The 15,550-nt window shown below is 35.5% G+C and overlaps 1 protein-coding gene across 2 annotated transcripts in view; it reads right to left on the minus strand.

The window, feature by feature from the left end:
- The window catches only part of LOC107594373 (neuroplastin-like), a 45,075-nt gene that overhangs the window by 21,516 nt on the left and 8,009 nt on the right, over window positions 1-15,550 (minus strand). For both annotated transcript variants that reach the window (XM_016284390.1, XM_016284389.1), the window contains exons 2-4: window positions 11,232-11,579; window positions 4,336-4,513; window positions 1,942-2,036 (exon numbers count right to left, since the gene is read on the minus strand). In XM_016284390.1, the coding sequence (XP_016139876.1) occupies window positions 1,942-2,036; window positions 4,336-4,513; window positions 11,232-11,579 (621 nt within the window). The remainder of the gene's footprint in view (window positions 1-1,941; window positions 2,037-4,335; window positions 4,514-11,231; window positions 11,580-15,550) is intronic.

Here is a 15,550-nt window from a genome sequence, read left to right on the forward strand (position 1 = left end):
TGACTGGGATTTATAAAAGGATTTTTGCGCAGGTTCTGGCAAAATATAGTTTTTCAGCGTACGTACACTTTTAGGATGAAATCTACGGAGAGTTTTATAAATGAGACACCTGGTCTTTGTGAAATGATTAGACATAAAAAAAATATCCACCAAAATACTTGCACGTTTATTCCTGAACAAGACTGATAAGAATAAGCTCATAAGGCATCTTGTGGCCCCAGTTGTGCATGTAAAGAGATAGAAACAGGACAGGAACAATACGTCAGGATGAGGGCTGCACTTCCTCATCGCGTGTTTCTAGCAGCAGAATGGAGCTTGTGGCACATGGGAGCTGAATGCTGTCATCTCACAGACTCGGGGCAGAAAAGCCCGGCCAAAGCGGACAGCGACATCAGCGCGTTATGTAACCAGGCAAAGCTTAAAGAGAGCCTTGACATAACGGTCCGGGCATGCTCAGTGCATCTGACGGCCGTGTCAAAACAAATTGGCTTAACTGCGAGGAACACGCAGGCAAGCTCAGACTGTGTCGAGTCTCGGGGGTTTGTGGCTGCGAGCGACGCTGCCACTGTTTTAGTGGAGATCACAATCCACTTCATATACATACAAACATTATTTGTGTCATCTGTAGCTCCCACTGTCCAGAAAACAAGCTAATAACCTCAAAACGAGTCAAGGACATGCCTGGATCATATTTCACCAAAAAAATATTTTAAAAATATAATGTATTTAATATGCAAAACGACAACAATAACAACGAAACAATACTATATTTATTTGTCATGTACTAATTTATGCTTATTTAAATAAAAATATGTAAGAATTATTCAATTAAAATGTTAAAATCATGGTATTAGAGTGTTTTTTACTTCAATAAAATAAAGTAATATAAATAAATACAATTGTAATATGCAAAAATGGTATGTCTATTTGCCAAATACTAGTCTATGCTTAATTAAATTAAAATGAATCAAAATGTATGTATTAAATGTATGTAATCATGTATTAAAAATGTATGATTAAAAATATAATTTTATTACTGTAAGAAATAGCTAATTAAATAAATTGATTAAATATATTTTGTAATAGTATTTATACTAACTTATGCTTATTTAAATGAAATTACATTAAAAAAATATTTAATTTAATATTTTTGCAATATTCAAAAAAGAATGGTATATTGATTTGTCAGGTGCTAATTTATTTTAAATTACAGTTTTTTACTGTAATATCATAAATAAACATACGTTATATATACATATAAATTATACATATACATACAAATGAATTTATAATTAATAAATCAATTGCAAATAAATTGTAATATGCAAAAATATGGTATATTTGACATGTACTAATTTATGCTTATTTTAAAATAAAATAAAAATGTATATAAGTTAAAATCATGTGAATTATAATATATGAAATGTAATACAATAATTTCATATGAATAATATATTAAATTATTGTATTACAGTAATTAGAATCTAATGAGAAACACATACACAAAAAAAGTAAAAATTAAAAAACTGTAAAAGATTGTCATTCGTCTCATTTTTTTCCCTTCCACTTTTGAGTGCTTTTCATTTAGCGTCTGAAATATCCAGTCGCAGCACGTCTGAGTCGTTATGAAGTCCAGGCCGGATGGCTGGCCTGATTATGAGCGACAGCAGCTATCCGGGTGTCACTACGCCACCCACCGCGCGGACAAACGCTAACGAGACGCAATCGCCGTCTTCAGCCACAGTGAGACTTCAGGACGTGACTGTCTGGATTCACTCCGGCAAACTGCTGCTCTCCACTGAGTTTATTTTAAGGTGAAGAGAGGCTAATTACACTCCAAACAATACCTAATTATAACACGGGTTAGGTCTCTACTGGATGGCAACAGCGTTTGGATGGTGTTAACAGTATGTTAATGATTTTTGTGAAAGGATTTCCTACCTTTGACCTCAATGGAAGCGTTGGCATTGGGAGCAGACTTAAAGGTGTAGACGCACATGTATTCACCCGAATCGTCTGTCCTCGGTTTACTTAACCTACAAAACAAGAAACACAAATCACTGCCAGCTCAAAACTAGAACATCTTCACAAAAAAATGCCATGTTTACTCCCCCTCATGTCACTGCAAACCTGTATGCGGTTTTATTTATTCAGCGAAACAATCCAAATCTCTCATATAAGCTTATATTGCTTGCACAATATTTCAAGTCTCCTGAAGCCATACAGCATCTTTGTGTGAGGAACATTTACATTTATGTCATTTGGCAGATACCTTTACATTGCATTCAAGGTTTACATCAATGCATGCATTCCGTGGGAATCAAACCCATGACCCTGGTGTTGCAAGCATCATGCTCTACTGTTACAGTAAATGCAGGACCAGAAACAAGGTTCACAGAATTCTGACTTTCTTTCTTGCATTTCAAGTCTTGCCGTTCTGACTTTGTTTCCATCATAAAATGTAAAAACGATTGCAACTTCTCACATATCTCACTTTTTATCTCACATCTCACTTTTTTTCTGGCAGTTCTGAGTTTCTCACAACTTTTTTTTCCAGAATTGCAAGATATAAATTCAGAATTCTGAATTTCTCACAATTCTGTGCAGTTCTAATTTGTATTTTTTGTCACGGGGGAAAAAAAAAATTGCGACATTTTATCTCACAGTACTTTTTTTCACAATTGCAATCTTCCAAATCTGCATTTATATCTTGCAATTCAGATTTTTTTTCTCAAACTTGCAAGAAAAAATTCAGATAAGATAAACTCAATTTCAGAATTTTGAGATTAAAAAGCTGCGATTACCGTTTTCATTTTTTTATCCCATGGTAGAAACAAGCTTCCATAGAAATCTTAATTTCATTCATATAAAAAAGGGCTACAAAGCGCCACTAATTCTGAATATATATATTTTCAGCAAATAGTTACTTCAGTTTCTGTCTTATCAAATATTTCATATGACTTCAGAGGGCTTAACATATAATATACGTCTCTTATAGTTCTTATATACATCTTTTTTGAGTTTAAATGTTTTCACTATAAACCTGTGAAACCTGTGAAGCAAAGAGCAAATGAAAAATAAGGTTTGGAATGACATGAAAGCATTTTTGTGTGAGCCTTTGCTTTAAGAGCTGATATTAATCACCGAAAAAACACTACATTATTAATCATCAGACAGAGAAACCTATTATGACAACATTTTGAGAAAGCAATTTTCAGGCTGTGTGGAGATGTGCTTTAGGAGCTTGATTACGCAGAGCTAGAGCTGTCTGTTCTGAGTGCAAGCGTCTCTGCGGAGCCTGTGACATGCAGTCTGACAGCAGATCGCCCTGCACCACATCACTCTCGGCCGGCTGACGAGACTTTCTGAAAGCTCTGGTGGGGGGTCTCGCTCTGATCAGACGTCTTACTAAAGAGATTTTGTGCTTGAGCATCCTGATTGTCCTCAGAGATTCCTGCAATTGCTACACTAAAATCCTCATCTCAGAAGAGCTCCATATTACAGACTTCACAGGTACCTGAAATACAGTTTAAAACAAAGCTTCTTCTGAAATCTCACCCCAAAGTCAAAGAAATAAATAACAGACGTTGAGAAATCAGATTCTCAAATCCAAATAATTAAACATATAAATTATGTTTTGATTAAATGTAAATTAAGTCTGGTTTAAGAACCACAGATTTTTGCATTTTGATATTTAAATTTTTCGTGCCATGATTTTCATTACTTTCCTGTAAAAAATAAAAAATAATTATGTTATATATATATTATATATATATATATGTATAATAGAATAAAATACATTAATATATATAGAATAATATTTATTAATATATTTATGGAATTAAACAATATAATAAAATACAATAATAAATAAATAAACACACACACTAATATATATATATATATATATAATTATTATACATTTTTTTTGAGAGATCAGAATCAAGAATAATGGAAATAACAGTAAGGTTACAGAAAAAAAATTTATTTAATGCATTAAAGATGTAACTGCAAAGTCACTATATAATTTATTTTGCTTTCTATTTGATTTTGGAGTGAAATATGACATTTTCATGAGATCCATCCACCTGACAGACTAGCAGGCCTGGAATACAGAATACATATATTAAACATTTATTTGCAGTGCTGCCTGCTGAGATACTGGGCTTTCTTAATCTATCAACATGGTTCCTGCTCGATTTTATAATGTGAGGGACGAGTTGAAATGATTAATCTGTGGTAACAGATAGCATGTCACAGAGAAAAAAAAAGAAAAATAATTTTTTTAACATCAATGATAAGCACCAATAAACTGGTTTCACGTTGAAATCTCACTTGAACTCGGTGTGTTTGTGCTCTGTCCTTGTTTTGGAAATCTCCTGTCCGTTCTTCATCCAGAAGGTCTCCCGGTGGGTGCTGTGTGAGTTAGTGAGGTTACACTGAAGGGTGATAGGCAACTCCTGCCCACTTTTAGGCTGCAAAATCTCCTGATCGGAAGCATTGATTCGTGGCTCTGAAATGAAGACAAAGTCCTGGACAATTAGTGAATAAAACATTATGTGCTTAATGGACATTCATGTTTCCTTCAGACCTTCCTGAATGCGTGCGTTCCTGTGTGGGGAATGGAGACACCATTAATTTAGTTTTGGCAATAGGAAGTTTAACATGTCCATTTATAGATGATCTTGATGCTTAAAAAGAAAATTCATCCAAAGATAAAGATCCTGTCATCATTTATTCACCTTCACGTCATTTCAAAGCTTTCTTTCTCCTGTGAAACAAGATGTTTGCAGTGAGCTGCTTTTTTTCATACAATGCAATTGGAGAGGAAGCAGCGACCACCAAGCTCCAAAACACCAGAAAACATCATGAAAGTCCACAAAAATCTATATTTAAAGCCACAGCATGTGAGAACAGCCGTGGACTAGAAAAGATTGGACATTTGTCTTTAAATCAATTTGATTTCCACAGAAGTCATTCAGGTTTGAAAAGACACATGAATGATGATTTTTCATTTTTGGGTGAATTATCCCTTTAAGAGCATATACACCTCCATACTTGCCTGAAATGGGACAAAAATGGCTTGCAATTTCTTCTATTGTGACACATTTCATAAAATAGTCACTGAATTTGCACCTGCAGACAATCAAGAATCAAAAGTGAACATGCAGTTTTGTTCGGACCACCATTATGAGCCTCATCAATTGTACACGAGGACGCTTTTACAGCAAAATCATCCATCTTCCAGAGTTTCCATTAAATCCAGTTCAACTTGGATCATTTCATGTGCAAGCTGCAAAGTTTCGAATAACAGTTCTGTTTCTGTTCAGCTTATTTTCTCTTGGCATTTTATGGCATATATCAGTGGCCAAAATGTATATCCAGTAGTTATGTTTTACTGTTTCAATCATTTATTGTCTAAAGGACAGTCAAAATAAAATTAAAATAAAAAAATCTGCAAATGCCTGTCATGCAAGTTCTACACGTCCTATTTATGAAATATTACGGCCAAATGATGCTTTTAGCTATCAATAAAACACTAAAAAAAATTATTTAATATTATTTTATTTATGCATTTGAATTACACGGTTTTAACATTAACATTATTAGTTTGTTTTAAAATAAACTAATACATTGAATTTAAGGTATCAGTCATACAGGTTTCTCCATTCAAAAAATCATGGCATAGTTTAATATTAACTATTTGAATCAATTAGATTTTATTTAAATAATTATATATTCAAATAGCATCTGTTTAAAAAGAATTAAATGTATTAATTTACAAATATGACTAGCTGTGGAGCAACTACTAATATTCAATTAGTTAAAATGTGTGAGTTTGAATCCAATTGAATTTATTGATAAACATATAAAGCTGGTTATTGTGTATTTAAAACAGTTTATTAGTACTACAGAAATCTGACCTGTTTATGTTTAAACTGTATAATCCAAAAGGATGGACATTTTATATGCAATTCAAATTCTTAAATTTATGTCTAAATATTTTTTGGAGTGAATTTTTCTCCATTTATCATATTAACTGTTTAAATATTCAAATACATTCCATAGATTTTCCCTCAAAATTAGGACGGAAGCACGACAAGTCTGCAGATTGTTTCTGGGACTACTACGGGCTCAAATTACAAAACATCACTACTTTTTATCCTCATTTAATAAGCTTTTAATTTAAACGCACAGACTTTAATCACTGAGCGAAGCGTCCGGGTGTGTGAATCTCTACCGTAGCAACCGCAGCACACAGTTGGAAAAAGCAGGGCGAGGCATAATCACTCTGTGATTGGTTTGTACAGTAAACCTCCAGATATTATTCCTGCTCCGCTGGGAGGGGCTCGGGATCATCCTCCAATTAGCATTCCTTACACCTTCATCAGCAGTTTGGTTTAGCCGAGGGGAACGTTATTGTTAGTACTCTCTCTCTTTCTCTCTTGGCTGGCGTCAGATTGCTTACCCTCACCTACACACTATCTGTCTGGATGGCTAGGAGAACGTCTGGAGATCCTGCCGAAGGTCATCTGGAGGTCACCTGCTAAGAGGAGAGAGTTTAATGGTCAATTAATCGGTCCTGCTCACAATCATCAGTCACCGATGAGGAGTTTGGCAAGGAAAACTGTGAAGAGAAGTTTGGGGTGAAAATATAAATATTAGTGATGCACCGATACTAGATTTCTCTGCCAATACCAAGAACCGATTATTCAGAAAGACATCTGCCGATATCAATATCCCTTTCTTAAAGGAACAGTCCACCCAAAAAAGACAATTCTGTCATCATTTACTCACCCTCATGTTGTTCCAGACCTGTATGAGTTTCTTTCTTCTGTTGAACATAAAAGAAGATATTTTGAAGAATGTTGGTAACCAAACTAGTAGTTGCTGGGGTTTTTTTCATACTATGGAAGTTAATGGCTACCATCAGCTGTTTGGTAACCAACATTCTTCAAAACAGAAGAAAGAAATTCATACAGATTTGGAACAAGTGAGTAAATGATGATAGATCTTTCATTTTAGGGTGGCCTATCCCTTTAAGAAAAAAAAATTAAAACTCTTCCAACTAATGCCGTAAACCATACAGTGATCTCTCTCATTTTGGTACATTATTATAATCTTAAAGGTTAAAATTAACAGCAGAGCTCAAACTATTACATCCAAATGCAATTTATGATCAGATATAGTCAGTGTTGGATGTACTGCATTACTAAATAATTAATTACTGTAATTATTTACAGAAAAAGTAAAGTAAGGGATTACTCTTAATTCTTCTGTAATTTAAATCCTTGCATTGTTCAACTGGCTGAGGTTGGCATGGGATTTAAAAAGTAATTAGTAATAAGTAATGCAACACTTATTGGAGAGAGTAATTTAATTACACTGTTGAAGATCTAATTAGTAGCTAGTAATTACTTATCCAACATTGGATATAATAATCACACTCAAAAACTGAAATGTTTGTACTCAACTCAATTTCATAAAAAGATTTATTCGAACATACATACTGTATATAATTAACAGTAAATAATCTCCTCTCTGTTGTTTTTATAGCTCATTAACCAACTGTGAACACTGGATATCTTTCCTGAGGTGAATGCATTAAGTGACATATCGTTCATAAGCAATTGGCATCTTTCCATGGCTGAAACTCTGTCTGGGCGATTACATGAGATCTGATTCATTTCAGTAAGTTGTACTGTATCTTTCAACACCTTCTGATGCTCTTGTATGTTAATTTCATTCTATAACTAGTAATAAAGTAGAAGAGACTCTTACATTTTTTTGAGATAAAATGGACAATTTGAGAGCTTTTGATTGACAGGACAGAATCAGCTCTGATCATCGGCTGTTTTTAAACAGATAATTGCCAATAAATCGGTGCATCCCTAATAAATATTCAAATGAGCTTTGCAGGATTGGGAGGTTTTCACTACAGTCTACAGCCTCAGCACACGAGAAGCTCGACAAGACCACCATCAATCTGGACATTGTCCTGTTGACAAACTATACGCTTCGGCATGCATAGCCTGTTATATGCATGTGATGATGCCATATCACATGGATATAATATGACAAAACTGAATTTCAGTAATGACAGAATATGATATCATGTTATTTGACACAGAAAGATGTTTGTCTTAATTTAGCAAGCCCTTGATGGACAGTAATCCCTGAACTTCAGTTAAGCACACATAAATGAATCAGACCCGACTGATTGGTTTATGTTTGGGGATCAGAGCGGGAGGAATATCATGTCATTACTGAATCACAGGCAAACAGTAAATGCAAAGAAGGCACAAGGTCATTCTCCAGCTGTGGACGCACACGGGTTAGTTTTACACCAGAGATAAGATTACGATTTTTTTATTTTTTTTTTGAGATACTGAGATAAGGAATTGCCCGTATAACTGAAATGACCCCTTTTCCTTGTGTCTTCTTCCTGGTCCCATCCACCCTTTTCCAAGGACAAAATGCACAGATAAAACACGGCATGACTTCAAAGCGCCGTTAGGCTTTACGCTCTGCACAGGGCACACAATGTCGGGTTTGAAGTAAATAAAACAACCCACGCAACGCAAAACTGAAAAACAAACAGGCAAAAGATTCCTGAGTAAATCATGTCAGTATGAAATGAAAATAAAGAACCCAAGCAACACAGAAACAGCCAGGATGGACGGCATGTAGGGTGAGGGAGGAAGGAGTGAGGAGGAGGAGGAGAGGCAGACAGAGAGCAGGGATTTGTCTGGGTTTGTGGTCATCCACAACAAGAGGCTCAAAGGCATTAGGAGAGGAAAGGGGCTGAATGACTATTGAATTCAGTGGGAATCCTCAAAGTCTGCTTGAAGGAAAGGGGGACATTTGGACACACCAAGGTCAAGCCATAATAAAAATACAAGAGCAATCAATACAATGCTGTCCCAATTTAAAAAAAAACAACTAAGGGGGTTTGTTTTGTTTGTAGTAGGGCTGGGCTGCATAAAGAAGACTTTTTTTATAGCAGAAAACATTATTTAGTTATTTTTGCCGCAAATTCCCTCTGAATATGCTTTATGTATTGCATAATCATGCGGTAATATCTATTTTGGGATAATCCGGTGATTTAAATACTTTACTAATGAAAGGTGCTTCATCTCATTTGATTCTTTACTGTTTTTCTATAGATGCAAACCATAACATCAGATTATATTCATAGCAAACGAATATGTAAATATCGTAAAACAGAAATGCACTCTAAATATGAGCAGATGTGCTACGTTTGAAATCATAAAACAGTCGAAATACACCAGGGTTGTGCAAAATTCAGAATTCATTGATTGCTATGGTAATTCATTTCCATTCATGAGTGTGGATTCGAATTGAACTGACCCCAGCATTCCAGAATTTGAATTGGAATGACAAGAAGAGGATTTTACAAATAAAGAAATGCAATGTAAGTGATGCATTCTGGGAAATTAACCTTCAAACCTCAAGACTTTTTTTTAACCCTTGTGTGACCTTTGTCTTTTTTTATCGTTTCAGATGTTAATGCAAAAAGCATAAATGTACACCAAAAAAAAAAAGACTAATAATAATGGAATTTTAATATGTCACCCTTATTTTCTTTCAGAAATCGATTTTACACTAGATACAAAAAATGCCAATTTCATGTCAGTGTCAATGTAAGCAGACAAAATATGAATATATATTTTTTTATGACCATTGTTTTTGTCCTCTAAGGACCACAGTGTAACCCTTGTGCAGTCTAAAAATTCTATTCTTGTCCAAATGCAATTCCAGTTCCAGTTCCTCGATTCAAATTCCGAAATTGAATGGGATTTTAAATGCATTCTCAGTTCATTTCAGAATGATGCACACACATTAGGGATGCACCGAATTGAAAATTCTTAGCCGAAGCCGAAACCGAACAAAATGAAATACTGGGCCGAATACCGAACAAGGTTTTGAGGTTTCTTTTCCCCCCATGTATTTTGTCAATTTTTTTCACCACTGCACAAATTAAATAGCCAAAATGTGCTTTTTACTGTTTTGTCTTGCTTTTCAAAGAAACAATCTATTACAAAACAACAATTTAAAAGTATTTAACACTGAACATTTGTTAACATTCTAGCAGACATTATTATACCAACAAAGCACAATTTAACTTAAAATTAATAAGTTAGTAAAATAATTTTTTTGGCCATCAAGACCCCCTTCTTGAATCAGGCATGTATTTTTAACTGTACAATTAAAAGCAGCCTTGCTGAGCAGAAGAGCCTTCTTTTAAAACATTAGAAAATATTACAGATCCCAATTTGAACACTATCTGTGAATCTTATAATAAATGTATTAACAGAGCTGTTGAAATTATTATCATTATTATTGTCTTACTTTTTATTTTATTTTACAGAACAACAGTAAAATTACAATACTAACGTTTATGATTGTTTATGGAGTTATTAAGTTTTCTCAACTTTTATTCTGGCGGAAACGCGCAGGAAGACAACAGCAAAAAAAAATCATAAAAATGTGACTGAGCAACTGAGTACACTGTTACAGCTCAGATTTCCCTCGCGGTTTGGACTTTGAACCCTGGCTAACGAGCAGATAGCACCGCGAGTTCATGCAGCGCTGTCAGAATGCAATGCGTGCGTGTATTAGAAAACATGACGTTCTGCAGTTTATTTAATTGTTTAAGGCCATTTCGCGATTTCAATCATCATACAGTAACCAGCAACAATCACCCCTTCCTCTTCTCATCGAAGACATGCGATGCAGTCCTAAACAATCTCTCGCTGTCGGTGTTTGTAATGATTTTTGCGTCTTTCTCTGACAAATTTTAAATGCTTCCACACTGCTGACATGTTTATTGCATTGCGCCTCTCACTCTATGCTGGTTGCGATTTGATCGCATCACATCATTGTTCGGTACAGTTTATTCTGTCTTTTTCGCTTATTCGGCCGAACACCGAAAGCTTTTTTTGCTATTTTCGGCCAAATAATTTCGGTTACCGAACATTCGGTGCATCTCTAACACATGATGCACATCAGCTGTATTCAGTATCATCAGAGCTGCATGCAGAATGACATGTCAAAAACTAAATCACTCCCATTAAAATCAAATCGCACTACAGGTATAAACGCAATATCAAAACCACGCCGCCCAGCCCTAGTGCGTAGCTGCTTGTGCACAGGGGACACAGTGGAACACTTGAGCAACTAGCTACTACAGTACATAGAGCACTCACTCTGCAGCACGGATATGGTGGCTTGCGTTCGGATCCAGGTGATGGCCGGGTTTTGGCGAAGGTCGTTGCGGCGCGGGTCATTGCTGGCCCGGCACTCGTAGATCCCGGCGTCCTCCAGCGTGAGGCGGGAGATGGCCAGCACGCTCACACCGTTGGCACCGTACGCCGTGTTGATGGACACCCGTCGCTTGCGGGCACCGTCCCACAGCTGCTTGAAGGAGTCCGCCCTGTTAATATCGGCATACCACCACTGGATCTCCGGCACAGGGTTACCCACCACGTCGCAGTACAGCTCAAAGGCGTCTCCTGTGAGCTTTATCTCTGACATTGGCGACTTCACAAACCCAGCTGGAGAGGAAGAGGGAACCATGGAGGGGAAGAAGTATGAGGGAAACGGGGAGAAGAGGAGTGTGTGAGAGAAAACCAAAGTGTCCGATCAGTTGGAAAACACAAAAGAAGAATGATCCAAATGCAAATCAAGAAGAAACGAGCCAGAAATGAGTGGAAAACAGTTGGAAGAAGACAGAAAAAAAGAGCATCAGTGAGAAACAGGTTAATGGACCCCCTATCACACATATGACCTTCAAGGCTTAAAACGACATGTTTGACTATTGCAAACAAAAATAAACATTTGGTCATTATTTACTCATTCTTATGCCCATATAGGTCTGAGTAAATGATGGCAGAACGTTCATTTTTGAGTGAACTTTCCCTTAGTTTAAACACATTCACATATATGTTTCCATAAAGGCTTCTTTACTATTTCTACACATACATTTACTTCTAATGCTCTAACCATCTCACTAATATCTTGGATAAATCCTACACAAAGAAAAACATTTGCACATAAAGCAGTATATAAATTCTGGAAGGATGCTGCATTATGCTTCACATTGGCAGGATAATTTAGTGATGCTCAAGGAAACAGCGAATCTCCCTTTAGCATGTCTTCAATGCCATATTTCACTGTCTCTTTGTTTGGTAGAAAATATAGCATGGATAAATGGTTCGAATAAATGCTTTCACTTTAAGGTCATTGTTCATGTTTTGCCTGATAAAATTGTTTTCTGGCAGAACTGCATATAAGTAATAATAACAGCAATAATAATACTAATTATTATTATTTCTGTCTTTATCAATATGGTTTCCATTAAAAACCATCTAGAAATCCTTAAAAATGGGAAACAAAGTTGTGTAAAATATTTTCTGGCAGCATTGCAAAATAATAATAATAATAGTAGTAGTAGTAGTAATAAATCATTTAAAAATCCTTAAAAACAATAATTTACTTGAGAAGCACAATTGAAAATACAGATTGGATAAATAGAATATGAATAAAGAATAAAGAGATCATTTCTGTCTTTATCAATATGGTTTCCATTAAAAACCATCTAGAAATCCTTAAAAATGGGAAACAAAGTTGTGTAAAATATTTTCTGGCAGCATTGCAAAATAATAATAATAATAGTAGTAGTAGTAATAAACCATTTAAAAATCCTTAAAAACAATAATTTACTTGAGAAGCACAATTGAAAATACAGATTGGATAAATAGAATATGAATAAAGAATAAAGAGATAATTTTCATTTACATTTTTAATAATAATAACAATATCTCTCAGTCAGTATTTTTGTCTTTACCAATATGTTTTCCTTTACAAACCATCTAAAAACTCTTAAAAACAATAATTTACTCAGAAGCAAAATTGAAAATGCAGATTGGATAAATAGTTATGTAGACTAAATGCTTTTACTTGTATGTACAAGTAATAATAATTTTGCTTAAGCAGCATTTTTGTCTTTACCAATGTTTTCCAGTAAAATACATCTACAAATCCATAAAAATAAGAATTTACTTGAGAAACAAAATTGTGTAAAACAATAAATGCTTGCTTTCTTGCTTTTAGAATATATATCTTGAATGAAGTTTCTACCTAAATTGGACTTTTATTTTTTTTTTTCTAACCTCACAAAAAGCATTTTGTCACTGAGGTAGGAAAAATAAACTTAATTCAAAATATATTCTCTTAAAGCAAGTCTTTATTTCAAACAATTTAGCTTCTCTAATATATGTATCTTGTATTAAGGACGCTTAGATATTTTTACCAGAAAACAAGACAAAATTTGCAGTGAGCCCTGAAATTCTGTGCACTTAAGAAAAGGTATTTTGCAGAGATCCAGATGGCAATACCATCAGCGCATCCCTATTTATCCCAGCAAACGGTGAGATACGAAAGGATGATGCCCTTCGAGATGAAGTTATTACTGTAACGGATTACCGGGCCTGTAAATGAAATGATTCATGAAGGTTTGCTGGAGTTTACAGCATTACGGCTCTCACGGCGAGAGACTGAGCCCACGGAAAGGTGAATTTCACGGCCGCGGAGAAAAGAAATATGCTTGCATCTCACATCAGATCTACTTGCGACTCGATTCCTGTCGACCCCTGATGATTTTACATCGTTCCTGTTTATTGTACCACTATCAGATTGTCACATGCATCCGTGAGATGTCAGAGCTGACTAATGCACAGGTGGCGTCAGCCACAAACATGTAACCTTAGTCACACACAGTCTGGAGGAGATTCGCTTGCATCTCTACACACAATCATCTTCAGACTCAATCTGAAAAACTACATGAAAACAAGCAAATGTGAGCTTGCATGTCTCGGATGGTTCTCCTCAAATCCCTGTTCAGAAGTCAAGAGTACTGTGCATTTAAATGAATCTGAATAGATCTCACTGGGGTCTTTTTCTCAGGAGAAACATCAGAGAAGCAGGAGACTTAAGTAAGATAAAGAAAAGCATATTACTGTCTAGGAGAATCAACGACAGATCTCATTTGTGATGGTTCTTTCCTCTGGGTGCAAGTATGAAATATCACATTGACATGATGACGGTACTTATAGTTTCTAAACTGCAGTTCAGTTTAACCTTGGTGCGTGATGAATGCCGCCCGTGACGCCAGGCTAGGCTTGCCTCCAAGTGCTAGCGACTGCTCAAGATGGGGACTCAATCATCCCAGAGCGCTGTGAGCTCACGATGTGTCTCATTTTCAGATCTACAGTAGAGTCGCATTTGGACCGAGCTGGAACTCGCAGCCAAATATCAATAAAACGTGTCAAAATGTGTTAGGGCTGGGTGATTTATCTGATATCCGTGATATAACATAATATACACTACTAGAAACTAATGCTTTCATTCAGTAAGGACGCATTAAATTGATCAAAAGTGACAGTAGAGGCGTTTACAGTATAATGTTATGGAAGATTTCTGTCTCAAATGAATAGAAAGTTCAAAAGAACAGCATTTATCAAAGAATCCGTAAAAATAAAATGTATCACAGTTTCCACAAAAATATTAATCAGCACAACTGTTTTCAACATTGATGATAATCAGAAATGTAATAATAAATCCGCATATTAGAATGATTTCTGAAAGATCATGGAGTAATGATGCTGAAAATTCAGCTTTGATCACAGTAATAAATTAAATTTTACTATATATTCACATAGAAAACACTTTTTTAAAAGTGTAATAATATATTAATAATAATTATACAATATAAAAATGATACATTAAAACAAAAATCGCACTAAATTTTCATTACACAGCCCTATTAGCGCTTTTTTCTGTATCTAAAAGGATATTTGGAAAGTAATTTTCTCATTTTACACTCAAGAAACTGGCAAAGGAAACATTTTGGCAGGTCATTCAAGGAGACTGAGGTGGTTTTGTCATATAATCTCAGGATGACAAATGAACCGGCGCTCAGAGGACGCCTAAGCTGTCTTTTAATCATCATTCCTAAACACAAATACAAGATGGATCAAGCTCAGCATGTTCGTGTTCAGGAAGATGACACTACTAAAAGACAGAAGTGTGTCGACATGCTTCACTAGCCTTTAACATTCATGTATCTAGAAATGCAAGGTCAACATGAAATCAAATTAGACTTTAAATGCATGTTCCTGGTCGTATTGACAATGACTTGAGATTGATTTCAGTGAGCGTTCAGGTGTTCAGAAACAGCCACGGATGGAAGCCGGTGTGTCTGTGGGTGTGTGGCGTGAGCTATGAAAAGACACAATTTTCATGTAGTTGAATTCCCTGCCTGAGGCACGATCGTGTGAACCATAATTATATTCTCTCTGAATAAAGACATCCGTGTCTGGAGCTTTCAGCCACCCTAACGAACAGATTGGGCTTTCACACCTTCTCTACTGGAGCGCCATTCTCCGCAAGCCTCTCCGGGAACAGAAACATCTGGATGGTGCATACAGCGGTGCATAATGACACGCATTCACTGAGGCTTTTCAAT

The sequence above is a fragment of the Sinocyclocheilus grahami genome, unplaced genomic scaffold (assembly GCF_001515645.1).
Source record: "Sinocyclocheilus grahami isolate Dianchi unplaced genomic scaffold, SAMN03320097.WGS_v1.1 scaffold182.1, whole genome shotgun sequence".
Lineage (NCBI taxonomy): Eukaryota > Metazoa > Chordata > Actinopteri > Cypriniformes > Cyprinidae > Sinocyclocheilus > Sinocyclocheilus grahami.